Source organism: Acanthochromis polyacanthus, chromosome 11, assembly GCF_021347895.1.
Source record: "Acanthochromis polyacanthus isolate Apoly-LR-REF ecotype Palm Island chromosome 11, KAUST_Apoly_ChrSc, whole genome shotgun sequence".
NCBI lineage: Eukaryota > Metazoa > Chordata > Actinopteri > Pomacentridae > Acanthochromis > Acanthochromis polyacanthus.
The window spans coordinates 12,551,734-12,578,671 of NC_067123.1; the positions used below are offsets into that span (position 1 = coordinate 12,551,734).

General features: G+C 41.5%; 1 protein-coding gene across 3 annotated transcripts in view; it reads left to right on the forward strand.

The window, feature by feature from the left end:
- LOC110966091 (collagen alpha-1(XIV) chain-like) overlaps positions 1-26,938 on the forward strand; it is a 332,534-nt gene that overhangs the window by 76,946 nt on the left and 228,650 nt on the right. For all 3 annotated transcript variants that reach the window (XM_051955093.1, XM_051955095.1, XM_051955094.1), the window contains 3 exons: positions 5,666-5,818; positions 5,924-6,043; positions 16,390-16,554. In XM_051955093.1, the coding sequence (XP_051811053.1) occupies positions 5,666-5,818; positions 5,924-6,043; positions 16,390-16,554 (438 nt within the window). The remainder of the gene's footprint in view (positions 1-5,665; positions 5,819-5,923; positions 6,044-16,389; positions 16,555-26,938) is intronic.

A 26,938-nucleotide genomic window follows, 5' to 3' on the forward strand; every position in this document is an offset into this window, starting at 1 on the left:
CATGAGCTTTTTACCCTATTTCCGTTCATCCATCAGAGACTATTTGATTTACTTGTCCAGTATTCCAGATTCTGATTCAACAGCATGATGATCCTTTCTGAGATAACGTCGTTTAAACATAGACTCAAATTTTAATGTGGGTCTATAAGAAGTTTTTAACTGTTCTTGCTTTATCTGCTGTTAAAACGAGACACCAATGTTTGTTCTCTGCAGTCGTTGCTGCCTTGTGCTTGTGTTTTCTCTTATGGCGTCTTAAATTATCAAAATTTTAAATCAGTTTCTGCTCATGTATTTCTTATTGGTCTAAAATTTTAATAACACAATTAATGGATATGTATAGATATCCATAATCCCTTACACTATATAGTGACAGTTTTTTTTAAATGTGGTTAATATACATCAAGGAAAGTAACTTTTTTCCCCATTTATGTGATACTTCCTTTCAAAAAGCATCCTATATGTTTTGTATTATTGTAACATTTAATACATGTAGTTCAGAAAATAACACTAACTGACTTCTGTGTAATATATTTTTTGTTGTGTACTCCAAATTGGGATTTTTATTGACAGCTTTACTGTTTTTTTCATATTTAAACCCATCTGTCATCAGAGACTAATTGATCTGCTTGTTGCTGCCTTATGCTTGTGTTTTTGAATGTCTAAGTTCTCTCATTTAATCTCAAATCATCCAATTTTAAGAGCAGTTTTTGCCTGAGAATTTTATTGCATGAATTATACATGTTTTATGCCATTTCTGAGTCTGTTGTACTTGGATTGAACTATCAACAATATGTTAGTTTTGGTGGTGCAACTGCTCAATCAGCCATTAAAGTTCAACACAATAACTTGGCTAAGTATTTCATATTCAACAGCATTCTACAAGATTTTGTATTATTTTGACAAGTTATTACATATGGATAAGAACATACCTTTAGTTGACTTTTGTTTTAGTAATTTTTTCATTAATTTCAGCTTAACAATGGGCCTTTTATGACAACTTCAATTTCTTTTCGTATTTCAACTCACTTGAAACAAGAGACTCTTTGAGCTGCTTGTTCAATATTGCAGATTCTGAATAAATGACATGATGAAAAATAAAATGTTGGCTTTTAATCTTGAGAAATATCAAGAAAACATTTGATTTAAGAATTTACTGATAGCATTTTAAATTTCCATAGTTTCTGATTTTTTTTTTTTTTTTTTTTAAGGTTTCAAGCAAATCCTGATGATTTGAGATTAAATATTTTTTTATCTGCAATTTTTAAGGAAAACTTGCTGGGTGTGTTGGGCTTTTAGTCCACTGTGCTTCATTTAATTCCGCATTTTACACCTACCAGAACAGCCATGATGATGCACTGTAGATTCATGATTGGTCCAAGACCACACTTGTTGTTCCAGAGCACATTGGTAGCAGAGGAAGATGAGATGGCTCATCTAAAGTGGTGCTTATTGTCAGCAATCTGTAACTATTGCTTCCATTTGGTGCTGGCCTAGTGGTGCGCAGTGACTTTATAGAGCCTGAAACCTGCTGTCTGTAGAGGTTTTATGAGACTGAAACATAAAGTAAATGAACTGTAAAACCTAACAGTTAGCATAAAGAAGCTAAACGGTTCTAGAAAGCAGCACAGATGGTGTAATTATATGTGATTTGGCTGCCTATAAACATAAAGACGCTCACAATCGGAGCACCACCAAAGAAAATCCAATTTTCTTACTTTAACATGTTCATGTGGGTTTTTTATTGCTGGACAACACGTGGCGAGGGAAGTAAGCTGTCAATACAGTCCTGTCAATTTGCAGGATGGGACTTCGTGTATCATTATTATTCTTTAGAACCAGTTTCAAGCTTGTATGGTTGGTTTCCTCCAATATTTCAAGTCGCTATTGTGTAGTGATGGAGTATTTTTACAGTGTTTGAGCAGAATAGGTGAGATGGTGTGCTCGAGTGGTGGAGGAGCTTCATAGATCTGCACATTCTAGAGAATGTAACAGTGTAGAGTTGCATCTAAATGCCATTTTATAGCAAAAACTTCTAAATATGTAACTTTGATGTACAGAGAGGAGTTTTTAGAAAATTAATAATTCAACAAAGATGAATCTTAATCATGTAAAGTAAAAATGGGGATTCCTGTTGGAATCTCTTTTCTCCCAAAACATACTTTCCTACACAATTAAACCACATTCCCAATTATGCTTGCTTTGAAAGAACAATATTTTCTACCTGAAAAATAAGACTGTGGCATTGTAGGAAAGACCTCCAGTGTAATAAAGCCGCAAAGTCAGAGTGAGAAGGTAGACAAAGGAAAGTCAGCAACACAGCTTTCACTCAGTAGATTAGGGTTTGTGAAAATGTGGCATCATTATTTACAGATTTATGTTTTGTTTTCATTTGTTCAATTAGATTTATCCACCAATGTTTCTTTATGTTAAGTAAAGTGTCATGGTTTTGGTTGAAATAGTCTTTTTAAACACATTTGAAGCTTCTCCTTCATTTTCTGGGTCACCAGGGTGACAAATCCTTTCTTATCTAATATATAACCAGTTGGTGAAAAGGAACAATGGTAAAGCAATGAAATGAATGGTAAACACATGTTTATTTAAGTTATATTTGTGATGCACTGCAAAAAAGCACAATTCTGCAGCAAATGTTTCCTTTAGCACCTCATTTAGAATGCAGTTCAATTATATTGGAAAACAGCTGAGAATAACATTAAAAAATCTGTAAAATAGATGAATATAAATACATAAATTAGAATTAAGTTTGACACGAAATATGCAATATCCGTTGAACACAAAATTTTCCTATGTAACTTTAATACCATGAGAAGAGTTTTTAAGAATTTAATCAATGACCCTAGACAAAGTTTAAATGTGTGAAAGTAAAAATGGGGAATCCTATCGGCCAAATGGTGAAGAACTCTTGAACAAACCAACAGGATTTTCTTTTAGAAGATCAGGGTTTGTGATCCATTTAAGATCCTTTCTGTTAGACTTAGGTTTCATTGTCACTTGTTCAGGCACCAAAATTACATCTAGTTTGGGAAAATATCGCAGTTTGGGTTAAAATACAACTCTTCCGCAATATGCTTCAAGCTTATCCTCCATTTTCTGGGACACCAGTGTGATAAATCATTCCTAATTTATGATACTATTGGTTAGCTGAAAAGGAGCACTGGGATAGTAATAAATTATTGGCAAACATATGTTGATTTGACATGTTTTTATAATACTTTGCAAAAAGAAAACCCTGCAGAAAATATTTCCTTCCAAGCTTAATTGAAAGTGCAGTTTTATTGTATTAAAACATTATTTCTGAGACAAAAAGCTGAGAATTGTATAAAAAATTCAGAAACAGATGAATGTAAATGCATAAAATAAACTAAAATTTGACATAAAATATGTAATATGACTTCACATGACCATGCAGTTATCACCTACCTACCTACATGCATCAGCTGTCTTTAATTGGAGCTGCTGCCTTGCTCAGCTGCACCAATTCTCTGGTATTATTTTGTGGAGCTGCTGGGATTAAAAAGCAGCTCCTTTAATGACTGCAGTGTATTTCTAGAGAGACCCAGACTCTCAGAGGTTTCCTGGGCTCCGAGTTGAAAGATAATTGGCTGATAGAAACGCGGCTGTTTCCTAATTCGGTTGGCCTTTGGCTTGCTGTGTGCCGGACTGGCTTTTTGTAAATGAACTGCTGTTGCCTCATTAGAGTGTGCTGTGTTTTATCACCCAGTAAACTATTGAGACAAACAACAGAGTGGGCTGTTATTTTTCATCTGCTAAAACTAAGTGCCTTGCTCCTCGAGGGTTTAATTATACTGTGTTGAACTGAATTAGAATTAATGAAACACTTTGTAATACTTTGGGACTGAAGCTGCTGCTGCACATCCAATTGTCCTACTTTTAGCGCTGCAGATTTATCATGTGTGCGCTGTAGGCTGCTGAGGGCGAGTTTTATGTCCTTTCAAGTCTGATTCATACTTTACAATGTGGGTATGAAAAATAGCTTCCTAGGACAGCAAAAATGTACCAAAACTAGAGATCGAGTGAAATGTGTTTTTTATTATTCATTTATTTTGTTGTTTATTTATTATTTTTATTTAAATTTTTTCAGGGACAATATGGATGCCGATTATTGGTAATCAAGGAAAGGCTGATAAACAATATTTACATTTATTGTTAAATATATTTATTTCTTTATTTATCAATTAATTAAAATTAATTTTAATGTTTAAATCTTGAGCCGAGATATATTAAATATGAGGATTTAACAGCATGTGATAGCAGAGAACGTGTCATTCATAACTAGGCTTCTTCATTAATAGCGGTGATTATAACAGAATAGGTAAAATAGAAAGAGGATTTGTTTATTTGGGATCAGCTGAGATCGATCAGTTGGCCTCCTGCAGTTAGGTCTGCTGTTCTTCTGTTTTCTTCATCTTTCACTCTCCTATCACTTTTATTTTCTACTAAGGTCCAGATGTTAAAGAGCATTCAATTCAATTTCGATATTTATTTTCAGTTTTTTAAAATTATTTTTACATTTTAGTTATGATTTGTATTCATTTATTTTATTTTTGTATTTATTTATTATTTTATTTACGTTCTTTCAGGGCCAGTATGGATGCCGATTATTGGTAATCAAGATGGGCTGATAACCTATATTTTATTTTATTTTAGATTTAAATATATTTATTGATCTATTAATTAATATTTTTAAAATTATTTTAAAATTTGTTTATGTATTTTTTTAAGCTGATCTGCATTACATGTAATGTTTTAACAGCATGTGATAGCAGAGAACCTGTCATTCATAAGTAGGCTTCTTCTTCAATAAGGGGGACTATACCTGTAAAATAGAAATCGGAGTGAGTAAATTAGGATGCTCTCCTCTGTTTATGCGAGATCAGCTGAGAGTGATCAATTTGTCTCCTGCAGTTACGTCTTCTGTTCTTCTCTGTTTTCTTAACCCTTCATTGTTCTGTCACTTTTATTGTTCACTAAGGTCCAGATATTGAAGTGTTTAATTCTATTTCAATTCAAACTTTATTTGTCCCCTGGCACATAGATGAGTTGGCCACAGAACGATAGCAACAACTGTATAATAGCAGTAACAGCTATGTGGTAGTTAAAATACAATAAATAAAATAAATTTAAAGATTAAAACAAGAATGTTCTGAGATAAGAATAAAGTGAAATATCGTATTGAGCATATGCATGTTTATATGCATTGTATGGATAAAATCTGCATGGTTAATTATTGTTTTCTCAACTCTGTTTCAGGTTAGTATGCCGCTGCTTTCTAACTTAGCCGCTAGCCGTTAGCATAGCCTTCGCCACTGCGAGAGGAGCTAACTTCTTGGTGTGTTTATCTTGTTCAGTTATTGCAGTCTCTGCTTGAGAAACATTTCTGAGACCACAGAATGCCAACAGACAGAGAGAGCAGACTGCATTAGACCTGAAGTAGCACATTTATATTATCAATAATCTGTCAATACTGATAATCCGGAAGCAAATATTGGCCCCAATAGTCAGCTAATCCCTAAGAAAAATAGTCACCAAATGTGCAGTTTAGTGTGACACATTTTAGAATTTTGATCACTTTTTTTTGTTCAAATTGTCATTGTTTTTCTTTCTTTCTGTCTTTTATCTGTTTCAGAGGGCTTCATGTGTAAGACTCCAGCCATCGCCGACATCGTGATCCTGGTGGACGGCTCCTGGAGTATTGGCCGCATCAACTTCAGGCTGGTGAGGACCTTCCTGGAAAATTTGGTCCGGGCCTTCAGCGTGGAGTTCGACAAGACCAGAATTGGTGGGAAGGATGTTTGATACCTTTAAATCTCAACTCCACTCAAATTTGTTGTCCAGGCTCCGTTTTTTTAACCTGTGAAATGTAATTTTAAATGTTTGTTTGCAGGCTTGGCTCAGTACAGCGGAGACCCCCGCATCGAGTGGCATCTGAACGCTCACACCACCAAAGAGTCCGTGATCGACGCTGTGAAAAACCTGCCGTATAAAGGAGGAAACACGCTGACGGGTATGAACCAAACCCCAGCTTCCCTCTGCTTATTACAGTCATCACAGTTAACAGATAACACTCAGAGGTGGAAACTGGACCTCAGCCAGGCTTCTACCTCATTACCTTATTAAATCCACTTCAGTGCAGTTTGTTTCAGTTTAATGTCTTAACCCTTCTGAACCCCAAGCAGTTTGTGGGCATTTCAACTCACTGTGGGCTCATTTTCACTGCAGTATAAAAGACTCAAGGTAGAGAAGTCAAAAATGTTTTTCTGCACAGTGTGAGACAGTTATAATACCATAAATCATAATAAAAAGTAATTACAAAAGCCTTAAATTAACCATTTTTTCCAAGTGCCCACAGGTGTTACCAATACCAATGTAAAAAAGAAAAAGAATGACTCTTTATGATATAGATGTTTTAGTATTTACAGTTTTAATTTATTTCCATAATTGTCTGTTCTTTGCTCTCTACACTGCCTACAGTTCAGCCAAAAAGGCGATGAATTTTTAGTATGTTCTTGCCGGTCGCAACTGAGTCACTAAAGGCTTCATGGTTGTGCCAAAGAGAGCAGAAATATGAAGAGGATTTTTTTGTGCAAATGGTTTATTTTAATTCTTTTTTTTTTTTTACATTTTTAAATAAGACATGCATAAAAAAGTGATTGGGCTGCACAGTGGTGTAGTGGTTAGCGCTTTCGCCTTGCAGCGAGAAGATCCATGGTTCGCATCCCGGCTTTCCCAGGGTCTTTCTGCATGGAGTTTGCATGTTCTCCCTGTGCATGCGTGGGTTTTCTCCGGGCACTCCGGCTTCCTCCCGCAGTCCAAAAATATGCTGAGGTTAATTGGTTACTTTAAATTGCCCGTAGGTGTGAATGTGAGTGTGATTCTTTGTCTGTATATGTAGCCCTGTGACAGACTGGCATCCTGTGTCCCCTGCCTTCGCCCGAGTCACCTGAATTAGGCTCCAGCACCCTCCGTGACCCTAGTGAGGATAAAGCGGTGTATAGAGAATGGATGGATAAAAAAGTGATTTTGTTGAAAAAATATGTTTTAAGCTTAGATTTGGTTGATTTTCCAGACAAAACCAAAAAGTCGTCCATACATTCATTTTTTTCCTTTTCTTCTGTAATGTCTGCATTTATTCTCATTGTTAAACTCGACAGAAGAGCTGTCAACATTTTATGAGATTAATGCATATTTTAGTCTTGCGGCCAAATATTTTAATATTTGGTGTGTGTGTGTGACCATCACCAGCCCTCCATGAGAACTAAGCTGACATTCTTTATTAGAATTCCCTAATAAAAGCCAGGGAGAGCAGTGCTACACCTCGATGATGTGAAGGGGAAACAAAGGGTGGACAGGACGAAACAGGACAAACAGAGATAGGAGCTTGCAAGCGGTGCTATTACATCTGAAGAGTATCAGGTGCTGTGTAATCCCCGACTACTAACTGCCCGTCAATAAAAAAACAACAACAACAAAACAAAGAAAAAAAAAAAGCAAACCGTATTGAACACCATAATTGTGGATGTCTTGACAGTATAGAATAGAATAGGCCAGAAGAAGATACTAGGGAGAGAGATAATGAGTTTAGTGTAGAGACTCTGAAGACAGTCTCAACACATTCTGGCAGGTCCCATCACTGCTCAACAATGGGACTCGACAGGCGCTGGTGAGACCTGGACAAACATGCAACATGCAAGTGTGAAGGACCTCGAAGCCCAGAACAGCTATCGCGGCAAGGCAGGGCCAAGCTGGGCCGCAGGAGCCACAGGGCGGCACCCCAAGAGATATGGAAGCGATTGTGACTCATATCTCAAATTCAAAAGCATTAGCAGAAATGCAGGGGCCAGATTGAGGGAGGCACCCCACATACCCCCCCCCCCCCCCCCCCCCCCCCGGTCCCACATCCTGCACACACCGCAACGCACCACAACACCCCCCAGGACAGAGCCACCACACACCTCCAGCCCGCACCACAGTCATGGCACCCACCAGGACAGTCAATCCAGCCCCCACAGCCCACCAAGAGCCACCGCACTGGCCGGGACCCATCGGGCATGCAGAGGAACCCCCCAAGCCACAGGCCCCAGACCCCGGGGACCCCCCAGTCACAGCAACACGGATGATGGTTCACTCCCACCGCCCCATAGCCATAAGGGGGCCGGGTCCCACCAGCAGGCCATACCAGTGAAACCCCCCCTACATTTGTCCATACATTCAAAAAGAGTGGGAAGTAGAATATGATGATTCTTCCTGTTTGTATAGTTTCTAGCTCAAAGGGGATCATAAATGACTCAGAAATTGTCCAAGATGGCAAAAAATTGTTCAAAATATGTACAAAATAAATCTGTCAAAAATAATTAGAAAAGAAATAAATTGTAAATCTGTTTAAAATTTGTCCAAAATGAGTCATGAACTGCCAAAAAGTGGCTCAAACCTGTTTAAACATATTAAAATATCCAAAATTACACAAAATTGACCAAAAATTACATGAAATTTTCCAAAACAACTGTAAATTTGTCAACAATTAATTAAATCTTGAACCAAAAATTAAGCTTAGATTTGATTAATTTTCCAGACTAAACCAAGAAGTCGTTCATGCATTTAAGGACAATTGACAATATCCCACTATTCCAGGTGGCAGTAACATGTGCAGCATTGCACCAATGAAGTCAATGGGCGGAGGACAAAGAGATGGGCGGAGCCAACAGGAGCCAACATGTGAGACAGCAGCGAGACAGCTGCCGGTTTAAGCTAACAAAACTAAGCTAACAAAATTGCGGTTTTTTGCTATAACCGTAAGTAAGAGAAAGGAAGAAGCAAAGGGAAAAAAACTTGGCGATGCCTACGAAGAAGGTTGGAATTGATTTTAAGATGGACAGCGAACTGGAGGAGATCCGTATGTCTCTCAGACATATGACCGGGGAGCTGGCCAAAGTTACTGATCAGCTGACCAAACTAACGCAACTTGTTGAAGAGGTGAAGGAATTGAAAGAGACTATAAACGCAAAAGACAAAATAATTAATGAACTCGAGAGACGGATCGACAATCTTGAACAACAAACCAGAATGGAAGATGTAATTATTACTGGCTTGACCATCAAACCTCGCTCTTATGCTAAAGCTGTGACAAGCGGGAGCACTGTGAGCGAGGACGCCGACAGAGGGGATCTACAAACGCTGGAAAGGCAAGTGCTTAGTTTTCTGGCGGACAAGGATATACACCTGGATCCAAACACCATTTCGGTGTGTCATAGTCTGCCGCGAAAGGATAAGGCGAGGCCTGCTATCATCATGCGCTTTGTGAATCGTAAGTTTAAAACAGAGATGATGAGTCAAGGAAGAAAGTTAAGAGGAACAGCGGTGTACATCAACGAGCACTTGACGCAGAAAATGGCTCAGATAGCCAGAGAAGCCCGTATCCTGAGGAAGAATGGGAAAGTCAAGGCAACATGGACAAGGAACTGCAAGGTATTTATCCAACTTAATGGGTCAAATCCGGAGCAAGCTAAGGTCATAATGGTAAGAGAACTAAAAGACCTTGAACAATACAAGTAATGTTATTTATTTCATCGACAATTCTTGATATACATCATGACGTTTATCCTTGTGGGAATATAATTTTGTTAAAACGATACGAGTGGAAGTTCTCTTTGAAAAATGGATTAACAAGAATCCGAGGTTGGGATAATGGACATATTTTGTTCACTGGATGGATATGCTGGAGTGAAAGACTTGATTGCTTTGGATGATAACGAACTATAACGATTGGAGGACTAGTTACTTCAGCAATTATAAAACTAATGAATTTGGTTGTGAAATAGATCCTGATCAAAATTTGTTTAATGATATGACCATTAACAGTGATTATTATACTGATGAACAATTTATGTGTATTAATATGAGTGGAGCGTTTAGTGTTATTCATTTTAACTGCAGAAGTCTGAAAAAGCACTTTGAAGATTTCAAATCATATCTCTGTCAGTTTAGAAAATTCAGTGTTATCGCAATGTCTGAGACTTGGTTAGATGCAGACATACACACGTGGACAAAATTGTTGGTACCCCTCAGTTAAAGAAGGAAAAACCCACAATTCTCACTGAAATCACTTGAAACTCACAAAAGTAACAATAAATAAAAATGTATTGAAAATTAAATAATCAAAATCAGCCATCACTTTTGAATTGTTGATTAACATAATTATTTAAAAAAACAAACTAATGAAATAGGGCTGGACAAAAATGATGGTACCCATAACTTAATATTTTGTTGCACAACCTTTTGAGGCAATCACTGCAATTAAACGATTTCTGTATTTGTCAATGAGCGTTCTGCAGCTGTCAACAGGTATTTTGGCCCACTCCTCATGAGCAAACAGCTCCAGTTGTCTCAGGTTTGATGGGTGTCTTCTCCAAATGGCATGTTTCAGCTCCTTCCACATATGTTCAATGGGATTCAGATCTGGGCTCATAGAAGGCCACTTTAGAATAGTCCAACGCTTTTCTCTCAACCATTCTTGGGTGTTTTTGGCTGTGTGTTTTGGATCGTTGTCCTGTTGGAAGACCCATGACCTGCGACTGAGACCAAGCTTTCTGACACTAGGCAGCACATTTCTCTCCAGAATGCCTTGATAGTCTTCAGATTTCATCGTACCTTGCACACTTTCAAGACACCCTGTGCCAGATGCAGCAAAGCAGCCCCAAAACATTACTGAGCCTCCTCCATGTTTCACCGTAGGGACAGTGTTCTTTTCTTCGTATGCTTGGTTTTTGAGTCTATGAACATAGAGTTGATGTGCCTTACCAAAAAGCTCCAGTTTGGTCTCATCTGTCCAAAGGACATTCTCCCAGAAGCTTTGTGGCTTGTCAACATGCATTTTTGCAAATTCCAGTCTGGCTTTTTTATGAGTTTTTTTCAGCAGTGGTGTCCTCCTTGGTCGTCTCCCATGAAGTCCACTTTGGCTCAAACAACGACGAATGGTGCGATCTGACACTGATGTACCTTGGCCTTGGAGTTCACCTTTAATTTCTTTGGAGGTTGCTCTGGGCTCTTTGGATACAATTCGAACGATCCGTCTCTTCAATTTGTCATCAATTTTCCTCTTGCGGCCACGTCCAGGGAGGTTGGCTACTGTCCCGTGGGTCTTGAACTTCTGAATAATATGAGCCACTGTTGTCACAGGAACTTCAAGCTGTTTAGAGATGGTCTTATAGCCTTTACCTTTAAGATGTTTGTCTATAATTTTTTTTCAGATGTCCTGGGACAATTCTCTCCTTCGCTTTCTGTTGTCCATGTTCAGTGTGGTACACACCTTTTCACCAAACAGCAGGGTGACTACTTGTCTCCCTTTAAATAGGCAGACTGACTGATTATGAGTTTGGAAACACCTGTGATGTCAATTAAATGACACACCTGAGTTAATCATGTCACTCTGGTCAAATAGTTTTCAATCTTTTATAGAGGTACCATCATTTTTGTCCAGGCCTGTTTCATTAGTTTGTTTTTTTAAATAATTATGTTAATCAACAATTCAAAAGTAATGGCTGTTTTTGATTATTTAATTTTCAATAAATTTTTATTTATTGTTACTTTTGTGAGTTTCAAGTGATTTCAGTGAGAATTGTGGGTTTTTCCTTCTTTAACTGAGGGGTACCAACAATTTTGTCCACGTGTGTAACTAGTGAAGTAGAGTTGGATGGGTATGAGTTTTTTACTTTAAATAGGATAAACAAACGAAGTGGAGGAGTTGCATTATATGTAAATTCTGATCTAAGATGTAAAAAAATCGATAGTAGGTCTACCATCATTGATGGGATTTTAGAATGCTTGACAGTGGAAATTATTGTTGAGAAAGGAAAAAACATTGTTGTTAGTTGTGTATATAGACAGTCAGGATCGTCTGTAGATATTTTTAATCAAAAGATTGATAGTTTGTTTAGTAACATAAGCAAGGTACATATTGTCTGTGGCGACTTTAATATAAACCTTTTACATGTTCAGGAAAATATTAAAATTGCAGATTTCATTTCTACTATGAACAGTAATACTCTTTTTCCACTGATTCACAAACCAACAAGAATTACTGAGAGCACTTCAACATTAATTGACAATATATTTACAAATCAACTAGGAAATCAAATTATTGCAGGAATACTCATCAATGATATCAGTGACCATCTCCCTGTTTTTGGTATTTTTGACAATTTGCAATATAATATTACCAAAATTGAACAATTCAAAATGGTAAGGTTTCGTACACCAGAAGCTGTTGCTGCTTTACAGGCAGACTTGTATTTACAGACATGGGAGGAGGTCTATATATCTTCCGACCCTGATGAGGCATTTAATGTCTTTTTATCTATATTACTTCTGCTGTATAATAAGCATTGTCCCCTTGAGAAACATCATATTAAAGATATTTGTAATAATCAGCAAAAACCATGGATTACTAAGAGCATAGTTAAATCGTGCAAAAAGAAACAACAACTCTACAGATTATTTTTGAAACATAGAACCAAACATACTGAAGAAAGGTATAAAATTTATAAGAATAAGTTGACACAAATAATAAGACTCAGTAAAAAATTGTATTACGATAACTTGTTGGAACAGAACAAAAGTAATATCCAGGGTACTTGGAAAGTACTAAATGGTATTATAAGAAATGGAGGGAAAAATAACAAATTTCCTACATATTTTAGTGTCAACAATGAAATGGTCTCAGAAACTAAAGAAATCACTAATGCATTCAATCATTTTTTTGTTAATGTAGGACCAACTTTAGCTAACAGCATTGCACAAGCTAGTAACCAAAATGAATTTGATGTTAAAAGTATTAAAAGTAACATGAATTCTTTTTTTATTAGAAGTGTAAATGAAAATGAAATTATAGAAATTGTAAGTTCCTGTAAGAATAAAAGAACAACAGATTTCTTAGATATAGACATGGTTTTATTGAAAGATATCATTCATATAATAGCAACTCCGTTTGCCTATATCTGCAATCAGTCTTTTTTAAGTGGAACATTTCCAAGTGCTATGAAAACTGCAAAAGTTATACCGATCTTCAAAAGTGGAGACCGACATCAATTCACTAACTACAGGCCAATTTCAATTCTTTCACAATTTTCTAAAATACTGGAAAAGTTATATGTAAATAGACTTGACAGTTTTATAGGGAAATATAACTTGTTATGCGAACAGCAATATGGTTTTAGATCAGGCAGGTCTACTGCAATGGCGGTTATGAAACTTGTAGAAGATATATCCATATCAATAGATGAAAGAAAGTATGCAATTGGAATTTTTGTTGATCTTAGTAAGGCCTTTGACACCATAGACCATTCATTGCTTTTAAAAAAAATGGAAAGGTATGGAGTTAGAGGGACGGCATTGGCCTGGTTAAAAAGTTACCTTGTTGATCGAGACCAGTACGTTCAAATCAATTATGTTAATTCTGAAAGAACAAAAATAACCCATGGTGTTCCCCAGGGCTCCGTCCTGGGTCCCAAATTGTTTATTTTGTACATCAACGATATTGTTGAAGTTATGCGAAATCTACACTGTATACTGTTTGCTGATGACACCAGTCTTTATTGTTCTGGACAAAATCTTGAACTGCTTATGGACACAGTAACATCAGAGCTTAAAACATTAGTAAAATGGTTTGATAGTAATAGACTTTCGATTAATTTAAATAAAACTAAATATATTATTTTCGGAAATAAAACTTTTACTACATCTTGCCAGTTGAAAATTGTGGACGTTAAAATTGAAAGAGTGTGTGCTACAAAATTCTTGGGAGTTGTCATTGACAATAAGCTTAATTGGAAATCACATATAAATACTCTAAAATCAAAAATTTCTAAAATTGTTGCAATTCTCTATAAAATAAAGCCCTGTGTGAATCAAAATGCACTCTATGTTTTATACAACTCATTAATTCTGCCATACTTGAATTACTGTGTGGAAATATGGGGCAATAACTACAAAACAAATATCCAGCCAATTTTTCTATTGCAAAAGAAAGCAGTCAGAGTTATTGGTAATGCACATTACTATGCTCCTACAAATCCACTTTTTGTTCGTTTTAATATCTTAAAATTGCAGGACCTTGTGGATTTAAGTACAGCAGTAGTAATGTACAAGGCTTATAATAATTTACTCCCAAACAGTTTACAAGGATTGTTTGCACCCAGAGAGTCTTCATACAATCTTAGAGGAACGGCTATTTTTAAGAAAAGTAGAGCGAGGTTAGATCTAAAATGTAGATGTGTTTCGGTCCGAGGTGTTGATCTCTGGAATAAATTAGATGATCAGTTAAAAGGCTCCAAAACAATCAATACCTTCAAAAAAACATATAAACTGAACACGTTTCTAAATTATAGGAAACTTGAGTAGATATTCCGTTGAGCAAATTGTCCTGGAAATGTTTTTTTCAGTTTTTTTTTTTTTATTACTACTTGACTTCATTATTTTGTTTTTAGACATTCAAAATGTATTGTTTTGTCTTATTTTTATTTTCTTTACTTTTTTCCGAGTATACTTTCATTCAATTTGGTTAATATTTTCTTATCATCATCCTTGATGTTAACCTCTTCAGATGTATATATATTCTTTTTTTGGTTACATTTTTCCTCTGTATGCTCTGTATATTGTAGGACTAACATTGTTAAGCAAGTGTGCCATTTTTGTTTTTTGTTTTTTTTCTTCTCTTTTTTCCTTTTAATTGTGTCTAATTGTTTAATAGGGTTTGGCATAATAAGTCTTAACTTCAGCCAAAACCCTTTCGATCTAGCTAATTTCAGAGCCAAATTGTCGTAATGGAATTGTCTTTTTTTTTTTTTTTTCTTTGTATGTGCTATGATTGAAGAATAATAAACAAACAACAAACAAACAATAGAATGATGATGATTCTTCCTCTTTATATGGTTTCTGGCTCTAAATAATTGGTGTGATGTTTGCATTTAAAATAAAAACAAAAAGCTGAAAAGGAGCTAGTGGGTTTTGGGGTTCAGAGGGTTTCGTTGATCAGATGAGGTCAGTGTGGATCATCAGCCTCTATATATACTCAAAACCTTGAACGTAGCACGTAAAATTTTATCCATAATTTGTACTTGTACAGTGCTTACTGGGCATCAGCAGTCGGCTAATGGTGAAAAATCTTACAAAATGTTCTAAAGAGAAACAAACAATGAGTCATCATCATCGTCCAACCTGTGATTTCCTCCTTCAGAGTGTTTTGCTCAGAAAGCTGAAGCTGAAGGATCCAGCAGGGTTTAAAATGGTCTGCTGGGAGTTGAGCAAAATATCCATAATGTCATTAATAGAGCCAACAGAACTCAGCTGCTCATTATGTTGACAATCTCATTAGACAAAAACCTTGTCGAGCTAATAATGACACTTTACACCCATCTTGTCTTTGACTATGAGGCTCAAGGCGGCTCAGAGGCATTTTTATGTCCTCAGAGGGAGAATCAGGCTGTCAGTCAGGATTTAACTTCATACCACAATAATTCTTTAGTACCTGTCCTGTACAATAAGTGACTCTAATTCCCTCATAAAACAATATGGACAAAAGCACCACCAATAAAACAACAGATAGATTAAACAAAAAGCATGAGAGAACAATAAAATATTAAACATAGAAGTCAAAGACTAAACTATAAAAATATGTTTGGAGTGTCGGAAACTCCACTCAGTTCTTTTTGCTTCCGTCACTCATTTTCATTCACTGTGGGTTCATTTTTCGCTTCAGTGTAAAGTTCTGCATCAAGTATGTTCATGAAAAAAAATTCAAGTTGAATTTCTTTGATTATTGATTTTACCAAAATTCCAACAAGCTGAAATCAGCATGTCCAACATTGATAACATTTTGCCAAGTGGCCACACATGTTCCCCATAGTGGAAAAAATAGTTTCTTACACTACACATACTAGAAATTTCTCTACTTACATTTTTTAATTTACTACTATAACTGTCTCCTCTTTGCTTTGTTTAAACACTGCCTGCACAGAATTTTAATCCCATGAATGTAGATTTTTTTTTAGTTTTTACTCAATCTGTTTATTACAAATGAATCATTTTTGGTGAACTTTTAAAGGAAACATGAAGAATAAAGTGATTTTAAGGATTTTTCATTTAGATTTTCTACCAAAGTGATATGTCACAAATGATTGACAAATGGGGACGTTTTGAAAATCCAATGATTCTTTCAGTTTTTACAGTCTTTGGCTAATAAATGGCATATTTTAACTTGCTTTTTAAACTTCTGCCGTCATTTTGGAGGTTCAGTTGGTCACTTAAAAGCACTGGAAAAAAGCTGATCTATATGGTTTGATTTGATTTATGTGTGTCCAGGTTTGGCTCTGACCTTCATCTTGGAGAACAGTTTCAAACCAGAGTCTGGATCAAGACCCGGCGTTCCCAAAATCGGTATCCTCATCACCGACGGGAAGTCCCAGGATGACGTGATCCCTCCTGCACAGAGCCTGAAGGATGCTGGGATTGAACTATTTGCCATTGGTACGAGCCACCAACACTGAATCTGATTATCCAGTAGAAAGACACAAAAAGAAAATAATAATCAGTGGCATTAAAAAAACAAAACAAAAAAATAAACAGAAATGTCTGTCTTGTTTTATTACAGATTGATGCTTAAAAAAAAAGAATATTGATAGAATTAGCATATTTCTACTGACAGCTTTGCTGAGACTGAGCATCTGTTACAAAAAATATAGTTTGCTTGTAATCACAGGGTAATTTTCAACCTTTCAGAACAACCTCTCCTCTGTTGGTTTGCAGCTGGGTTTATTATTCAGTTGACAGAAAATAGAAAGCAAACAATTTAGATAATAACTTAATCATTTCACTCCCTCATCAGGAAGGAATATCAAACAGTTTCTCAGACCTGCTGCTGTGTTTCCTAATCATAAACTAAACACATTTAGGGTTTTAGACAGTTAAAAAATGACAGATTAGGCACTTGGAAGATTTGAAAGAAGATATTTTGCCCTTGATGAGAGCCTGACTAATAATGCTAAATATGATTTACAACCTAAAAAACCATAAAGGTGAGTAAATATTCCTTGTAATGATTTCTAAGTCTCTTCAGGTTGATTTTTATCATAGCCTGAAATGAAAACAAATGTGCAATGGAGATCAGTCTTAACTGTGTCATGCTTTGGATAAAAGTCAGCAATCATGCAAATACTTAATTGACAGAATCAGAATCAGTTTTATTGCCAAGTAGGTTTTTACACTTACAAGGAATTTTCTCTGGTGCTCTTGGTGCAAGTACAAATAAAATAGTAAGTATACTGTCCTCGCTGAGATGTCTGTGTTTCAACTAGACAGCTAGCTAAACTTTTGACTCAAAGACATGTCCTTCTTGCAGTGGAGCGTTAATGTAGAGGCTTGCCATTTTTGAGTACAAACGATGTGAAACTGTAAAAAATACACAGATAAATATGACAGTTAGCTTCTCCACATAAACCGAGATGACAAAGCTTAAAATAGCTGGCAACAACTGCTCGTAAAGCATTGCCCATAAAGCGGCTTATTTTTCAACAATGTCATACCAAATGAATTGCAAACTTATTAGCTCTAATTTATAACCATGACAACGTATCTCTCAATACAGCATGTAAAATGTCTAACGTGTGTAGCCTGCCTAACTTCAAAGGTTACGTTTCATGTACAGACACAATGAATTGACCTAGCAAACTATCCCTAAGAAATACCTACAGGCGTTGATTCTCCAGGAGTAAAACGGAAAAAAGGCATGAAACGAGTGAGAATTGGAAGCTCTGTGCTGTCTCTCTGCCTCAACTTGCGCTCTCATGTCCCAGGGGAAATCCCAGCAGCACATCACATCAAACGCATATCAAAATAAGAGCGGCAATTTTCCAACAAATCTCTCTATATCAAAATGCGTTGAAACGCGCCTGAAAGGCAGAACAGTAAATAAAGAGATGTAAGAATTATAAAATAAAATAAAATAAACAAATAGACAAGGTATATACAGTTACTACTCAGTGGTAATTAATATAGTTAACAGAGCTGATTTGCAGTGGCACAGGCAGTGTTCATCAGCGATGCAGCAGAGGGGAAGAAGCTGTTCTTGTGGCAAGAGGTTTTAGTCCTGATGGACCGCAGCCTCCTGCCTGAGGGGAGGGGTTCAAAAAGTTTGTGTCCAGGGTGAGAGGGGTCGGCCAAGATCTTGGTTGCATGCCCTAAAGTCCTAGCCTAGCCACGCTAGACAACCCACGGCAACGAATTTAATTCTCTGCCAGGGTGGGTCTAGTTACCCTTGGTAAGCCTCGAGGTTGGATGCTCCTAAAACTGGCCGACGAATCACCATGAAGTGTAGAGTCAGAAAGCGAGCGTAACTAAGTGACAACAGAGGCTCGACGATTCTGACAGAAACAACCGGAAACAACCAGAAGATGGCTGCGCACAATAAACAGTTATCTTTCGACTCGGCTTTGGCCACAGCCCTTAAAGATTTGAAGCTAAAATTCAACTTGAAAGATAAACAAAGGATGGCACTGAAGTGTTTCATTGAGAAGAAAGACATATTTGGACTTGTGCCGACGGGATATGGCAAACCCTTAATATACCAGTTTGCTCCGCTGGTTGGGAAGCTAATGGGATTTAGCCACAATCCGGCGCTCTAGGAACTACGTCAGTCTATTCGTTGCGCTGGTTGGTTGTATACCTACCCAATTGCTGCAGAATGATTTGAAAGACAACCTTTTAGCCCGCCTCCCTCCCTGTCGAGAGTTACTAGACCCTTGTGTCTTCAGACCTGGGTCTTGCGCGGCTAGGCTATTAAAGTCCTAGAGGTGTACAGATCCTGGAGGGATGGCAGGTTACATCCGATCACCTTCTCAGCAGAGCGGATCATGCGCTGCAGCCTGCTCTTGTCCTGAGCGGTGGCTGCAGGGTACCAGACGGTGATGGAGGAGGAGAGGATGGACTCTATGATGGCCGTGTAGAAGTGCACCATCATAGTCTTTGGCAGGTTGAACTTCTTCAGCTGCCTCAGGAAGTACATCCTCTGCTGTGCCTTCTTGGTTATGGAGTTTATGTTCATCTCCCACTTCAGGTCCTGGGAGATGATGATCCCAAAAAGCGGAAAGACTCCACGGTGAGCACTGTGGAGTCAGAGAGCTTGATGGGAGCAGTGGGGGCTGTGTTCGTCCTGAAGTTCACCACCATCTCCACTGTTTTCTGGGCATTGAGCTCCAGGTTGTTCCTGCTGCACCAGGTCACCAAGTTGTCTACCTCCAGTCTGTAAGCAGACTCATCCCCATCAGGGATGAGTCCAATGAGGGTGGTGTCATCTGCAAACTTCAGGAGTTTGACGGACTGGTGCCTGGAGGTGCAGCTGTTGGTGTACAGGGAAAACAGCAGTGGGGAAAGAACACAGCCTTGGGGGGAGCCAGTGCTGATGATCCTGGTCTCAGAGACTTGCTTCCCCAGCTACACATGTTGCTTCCTGTCAGACAGAAAGTCTGTGATCCATCTGCAGGTGGAGGCAGGCACACTCAACTGGAGGAGCTTGTCCTGGAGCAGGGCAGGGATGACTGTATTAAAAGCAGAACTGAAATCCACAAACAGGATCCTGGTGTAGGTTCCTGCTGAGTCCAGGTGCTGCAGAATGAAGTGGAGAGCCAGGTTGACAGCGTCGTCTGCAGACCTGTTGGCTCTGTAGGCAAACTGCAGGGGGTCCAGAAGAGGGTCTTTGATGGCTTTTAGGTGAGGAAGCACAAGGCGCTCAAAAGACTTTATCACCACAGAGGTCAGAGCGACAGGTCTGTAATCATTAAGTCCAGTGGGTCTTGGCTTCTTCGGAATAGGGATGATGGTGGAGGTCTTGAAACAGGTTGGAACATGGCATGTCTCCAGTGATTCACTAAAGATATCAGTGAAGACTGGAGACAGTTGATCAGCACAGTGTTTCAAGGTGGAGGGGGAGACAGTCAGGTCCACTGCTTTGCGGGGATACTGCCTCTTGAATAGCCTATTAACGTCTCTCTCCTGTATAGTGAGCTGGGTCTCTGGGCTGGGGGGGGGTCTGGAGTGTTAGACTGTGGGTCGCTCTGAGCCCCTGCTGGGGTGAGAGGTATGGGGCCGGTGTGAAGAGGTGGGCTGGAGGTGTGAGGTGGGGGGATGGGGTCATCAACTGACCATTGCCTTTCAAAGCGACAGTAGAACTCGTTCAACTGGTTTGCCTGGCGCAGGTCATTGGTGGAGTGGGGAGACGATGGCTTGTAATCATAGAAATCATAGAAGCCTCATGCCACTGTCCAGCAAAGGCTGGCGATGCGTCACCGGACGCCATCTTGGAATGGGAGTGAAGTTGTAAACAAACAACGTCTGGTACATGGGAGACCATTACACAGCCACAGTTTTCTGGTCATAACTTTCCTTGTAATGCATGGATTTCGACATGGTATGGCTCATTTGAAAGCTTACAAGGTCATCGTTTGATTACACTCCCAAAGAGATGGTGTCAGTCAGCACAACAAGTTTTAGGGACCCTTTTCCTGCAACTGTTTGTTGTGTTGACCTGTTGTGATGTCGGGTTTCTCTGATCACCATGATAAGCAACTTCGAAGTTTTATTTATTTAGTCTACTGATTATTCCTTTTTTGTGCCACATTTCCATATGGGATTAACATCTTTGAACAATTATCTTGAAATTACTGTAGCGTTCCTCCAAGTGATGCTACGAGACATTTCCCAACTTTTCATGGACTTTATTAACAGCTTAACACAAGCTACTGTAGGCCGTAGCCAACGCCAGCGACACAACAACAGGGTCTAACCTCAGCTCTCGTCCTGTGTTTTTCCGCCAAAAAACTCTTTCACACACGTGAGAATATAGCCAGAACATGTCCACAATAACGGTAATCTCACTCCTTCCCAGACGGTGCCTTCACTGACCTCACATACCTCCATAACTCCTCAACTGTCTTTAACTTAACACATTTCTAACATGAAATTCAGTCCGTTACACTAACCCCCCCCTTCAAAGTCCCTCGCCCCCGAGGGGGCAAACAAAGTCTCTCAGCCGTGGGGGAAGCCTGCGGGCCCTCCTGGGCCGTGGTGTCCTAGGCATTTGGGTAGAGGAGGCTGGCTCAGGAGCCGGGGCCAGGGAGGGGTATCGGTAAGGGGAGGAGGGAGATGGCCCGACCTGCTGTGGGGTGTTTGCCGTGTCCAAGTTGCTGCTGGGGCTCAAGGTGATATCCCCTGGTCTCCGTCTTCTGTCCCTCGGTGTTTGTGGAGTTGCACAGCCCCGGTATGGGGCCAGTCCGTCACGATGAAGAGCGACATTCCTTCCATTTGGAGGCATCTGGATTCTATAGACCACCGCCCCCAGCCTCTCTAGGACCATACAGGGGCCGATACAGTTACTGTCCAATTTCGGGCACCTGCCTTTTTTCCGCTGTGGGTTATAAACCCACACCAACTCTCCAGCTGTGAAGTGTCTCCCACTGGCACACACATCATAGTTCCTCTTCTGTCTCGCCCCAGCACTCAGCAGTCGATCTCTGGCGAACTCATGAGCAGACTCCAAGCGATCCTGGAGCTTCCTGGCATATTCGGGGCCCGGGGAGTCCACTGGGGCATCAGGCGGTTTGCCAACCATCATTTCCGCTGGGGTTCTGATCTCTCTGCCTGGCATCAGAAGGGCCGGGGAGCAAGAGGTGGAGTCCTGGGCTGCAGGCCTGTACGCCATCAGCACCAAAGGTAGGTGGGCGTCCCAGTCACATTGGTGTTTGGCCGTCACAATGGCTAGCTGCTGCGCCAGTGTGCGATTGAATCTCTCCACCAGCCCGTTGCTCTGGGGGTGAAGTGGTGTGGTGCGAGTCTTATGTGAGCCCAGCTTTTCACACATACAAGCTAACACGCGAGATTCAAAGTTCCTGTCCTGATCAGTGTGAATGACCTCAGGGACCCCTAATCTGCTCAACATCCCCTCCACCAGAGCATCTACCACTGTCTCGGCCTCCTGGTCTGGCAGGCTATACGCTTCTGGTCATTTAGTAAAGTAGTCCATAGCAGTGAGGATGTAGCGATTGCCCTTGTCTGTGCGAGGAAATGGTCCAAGGACGTCGATCCCAACTCTTTCCATAGGGGACCCAGTGGGAAACTGTTGTAAGGTGGCATGAGATCTGTCGGTGAGGCCCTTGCGTGCTGTGCAGCTGTCACAGCGGCGGCAGTAGTCCTCCACATCCCATCTCTGCTGGCCCCAGTAAAACCCTTGTCGAAGTCGCCTGAAGGTTTTGGCGACCCCAAAGTGTCCTGAACCTGGGGCCCCGTGCATTGCCTGTAGAATGATGTTCCATAGGCCTCTCGGCACCACCACCTGCCACTTTATAGCTCCTGTTGCTGGCTCTCTCCACCCCCTCTGTAGCACCCCACCACACAACCGCAGGGTCTCAAACATCGACCAGAGACCCTTCGTGACACAAGAGGTCATGGCACCTGCATCCCAGGGAGGTCGTTGCTGTGACTCCACCCATGTGTGCACTGGTTTTGATGTCTGCATCCTCCTCCTGTCTGCAAGCCCATTCCTTTTCTCCCACTGCCACAGCTACCTGTTTGACCTGCTGTCCATCCGGGCCCACCGCTGCACATTTCACCACAGACAGTGGTTCCGCCTCTGTCCAGGCCTCCCTCCTCTCACAGTAGCTGCAGCCTTCAGGTAGGCAGGGGCGGCGGGACAGGGCATTGCCGTGCTGCGTCCCTGGTCTGTAGAGCACGGTGAAGTCATAGGACTGCAGCTCCTTGATCCAGCGTGCCAGCTGCCCTTCAGGCTCTTTAAATGACATCAGCCACTGTAGAGCTGAGTGGTCAGTTCTTACTGTGAAGTGGAGGCCCCCCAAATAGTATTTGAAATGTCTGATGGCACTCACAACTGCGAGCAGCTCTTGCCTAGTAACACAGTAGCGCCGTTCTGCCTTGTTGAACATCCTGCTAAAATAAGCCACCACTTTCTCACCATCAGGTATCACCTGAGCCAGCACAGCACCTGAGCCAGCGCCACTGGCATCTGTATCCAGGACGAAGGGCAGGGAGGGGTCAGGTGGAGACAGGATAGGTGCCTCCACAAGGGCTTTCTGAAGGGCGGTGAATGCTGACTGGCACCCTTCAGTCCAGACAAACTCCACCCCTTTCCGCAGTAGGTGAAACAGGGGTGCAGCGACACAGGAAAATCCCTTCACAAACCTCCTGTAGTAAGAAGCGAAGCTGAGGAAGCTCTTCAGGTCAGAGACAGAGCAAGGAGTGGGCCACTCCTCCACTGCCTTCACTTTCTCTGCTACGGTGCCTACTCCGCCATCCCCAAGTCTGTGCCCCGGGAATGTGACCTCACGCCTCATAAAGCAGCATTTCTGTGGGTGCAGTTTCAGTCCAGCTGCTACGACTTGCTCCAGGACACATCTCTTGGCCTCCAGCGCCTCGTCGAAGGATCCCCCGTGGACTAAGAGGTCATCCAGATACACGACACACTCTTGCCGAGGAATGCCAGCCAGCACCTTATCCATCAGTCTCTCGAAGGTCGCCGGGGCATTGCAGAGGCCGAACGGAAGGACCTTAAACTGCCACAGGCCTCTACTGATAACAAAGGTGGTCTTTTGTCAGGCTTCTGGGGCTAGTGGGACCTGCCAGTATCCACTACGCAGGTCAAGGGAGGAGAACCAGGTGGACTCAGCAACAACATCCGAGGTCTCATCTATGCGGGGAAGTGGATAGGGGTCTTTCTTGGTCACTTTGTTTAGGGGCCTGAAGTCCACATAGAACCGCCAATCATCCTTCTGCTTCTTGGGGACCATAACAACAGGTGAGGCCCAGGGGCTGTCAGAGGGCTCAATTAGTCCTGCTTGCTGCATCTCCTTTAACGCTCTGTCGGCAGCTGCCTGTCTGGCAAGGGGTAACTGCCTGGGTCTCATCCGAATGGGCTGTGCATTACCAGTGTCGATGTTGTGCTGAATGAGGTCTGTGTGGCCAACATCATCTTCTGACAGCGAGAAACAATCTCTGAACTCGAACAACAGCTGCCATAGCAGCCCCTGCTCTCTGGGCGACAGACCATCACAGTTCTTTTTCCAGACTTCCTGTACCGCCACAGACCTCCTGTCCTGGGCAGACGGCTGAGGGCAGGCCAGTTGCTGTGGGGTCACAGAGGGCTCCAGGCTGGGTGCAGGGGAGTGGCTTCTGATGTGAGGTGGAGTTTGCAGCATGTCTGAAGGACTCATACCATGGGATGGTCGAGCCTGCTTGGGGGCAGGGCATCGTGGAAGACTGTCTCAGTCCTTGCTTCTGCTGCCAGCACTGTAACGGTGTGCGCCATGGGGAAACACTGCTGAGGGAGGCATTTGTGCATCTGGATAACGTCACCCTCTGAAAGGGTGAGAGTCCCTCTTTTGGTATCAATAACACAATCCAAAGCCTCCAAAACATCCAACCCCAGTATACAGTCATCAAGGGCCGCGACCCACACAGGGCAGCACCCTGATTTCTTTCCCACCCCCAGGGTCACAACTGTTTCACCCACCATGGGTGCTCGCTCACCTGTGACTGTCTGGAGCTTGAACAGTGTAGGGGAGATAGGAGTCAGACCGTCCACCACCTCAGGTTTCAAAAGTATTGCTGATGAGCCAGTGTCCACCAATGCAGAGCAGGTGACCCCCCCAATGGTCAGTGGGGCATACCAACAGTCCCCTACCCAGGTCCTGCCCAGCACCACCACCCTCTCCAGCTCCCCATCCACAGCGTCTCCTGGTGGAGGTTGGTCAGGCTGTTGCATAACATTTGGCAGTTGGGGGGACAGGACGTTCGGGGTCCGCGTCGTCCCAGTTATGCGGACCCCACCCCGTTTCCCTGCTCAGCAGCAGTTTTCGGGCAGTTACGGATCATATGGCCAGGCTGGCCACACCCCCAACACAATCTTTGACGGGGTCTTCGGGGCAGCCCCTCATTCACTGTAGCAGCACGCACCAACTGCGTCAGTTCAGCCACCCAGGTCGGTTCAGCCGTCTCTGCAACACTTGCTGCTCTCACCTTTGGCTGTGTCTCCTCCTTTGTCTTTAAAGTTGCAGCTAACAATAATTCCCTTTCAGTTGCCAACTCCACAGCTTCTCGGAGGGAGCTGGGGTGGGCCAGTAGGGTCTGTACACGCAGATCAGCTGGTAGCAGGGCTTGCAGAAATTGGTCCCTGGCCAACTCACCCTGTATGGCTGGGGGCATGTGAGCATAGGTGCGGCGTACAAGCCCCTCAATGTCATTGGCTAGCTCTTTCAGAGGCTCTCCTGGTTGTCGACGGCAGCTACACAGTTCAGAGCAGAGCAGGGTGGCTGCTGAACATTGTCCAAATCGCCTCTTTAAGGCATCAACTAGAGCCCCATAATCATGTCTTTCATCTGGACTCAGAAGCAACAGGCTTGTCAGTGCATCCCCACTGAGGCACATGGCTAACTGTAAGGCTTTATCCTTAGTCGACCAGCCAGAGGCATGAGCCAAAAGTTCAAACTGTGCATGAAAGGCTACCCAGTTTGCCTTCCCATCATACCTGGGTGTCTTTATGGTGAGCGGGGCAGCTGCTCCGTGGGCCGTAGCATTCAGTGATACATCCACGGCCCCTGCCTTCTCCGCACGCCGGCCGCTATTAATGCCAGGTCGGTGCGGTGAACTCAAGCCAGCCTCCGCGGCGAGTGTCCTTGCCATGTCTCTCACCCTCCCTCCGTGCTCCGCCGTCAATTGAGCTGCAGCCACACCGTAGCGGTCCATCTCACTGCCTTCCTCCTCCTTCTTCAGCACAGGCAACATACTCCACCCAGCCACACAGAAGCTCGAGAAGGTAGCCGCGGTTAGCCGCCAGCTAGCATGTAGCGAAGTCAGACTCGTAGGCGAAACGTCCGGCACTTCTGACACCAGTTGTAGCGTTCCTCTAAGTGATGCTACAAGACGTTTCCCAACTTTTCATGGACTTTATTAATAGCTTAACAAAAGCTACTGTAGGCCGTAGCCAACACCAGCGACACAACAACAGGGTCTAACCTCAGCTCTCGTCCTGTGTTTTTCCGCCAAAAAACTCTTTCACACACACGAGAATATAGCCAGAACATGTCCACAATAACGATAATCTCACTCCTTCCCAGACGGTGCCTTCACTGACCTCACGTAACTCCGTAAGTCCTCAACTGTCTTTAACTTAACACATTTCTAACATGAAATTCAGTCCGTTACATTACGTTGAAGTTTAATATTAAGTTAATAAAAATTTTGAGGGTTTTTCTGTTTTCTCATTTTCAGTGCTTTACTACTAAAGAATTTTCAAAGCTGGCACAAAGTTGGAACCATGCCTAAATTCTTCAATTTACTTGTGTTCCATGCGTGCATGAATAAAAGCTAGATATTCTGCCCTCTCTAACATCTTGTCAAGTTGGCAGTTAACAGTCTTCATACAAAGACAATGCTTTGCGGGTTCAGGCCACGCTTTATTATCTCCACACGAATTACTGTAAAACTGAAAAGACAAGAAAAATACAATAAGTAAGGACATACACGAAAATACGGGTATAAACAAAGTCCGCTAGCTTGATGCTAATTCCTAAGGGAAAACCCATTGACATGCTAACAGTTAGCATTGCGGTCGTGGAAAATAGTACAAGATCAAACTCAAAAGCATCATACTTGCTCAATTCAATAACACAAACGGTAAGTAATTCAGTACTCACAGGCATATATTTTCCTCACTCTGAGAAAAAAGGGAACAACAATAACAGCACATAGCTGGCTCACTTGTGGAATGTGATTCCTTGTGCCCTTGTGTTTGGGTTGCGTTGTATTGTACAGCCCCAGGCCACACAAGACTGTGGCATTTTGAGATTTGTTG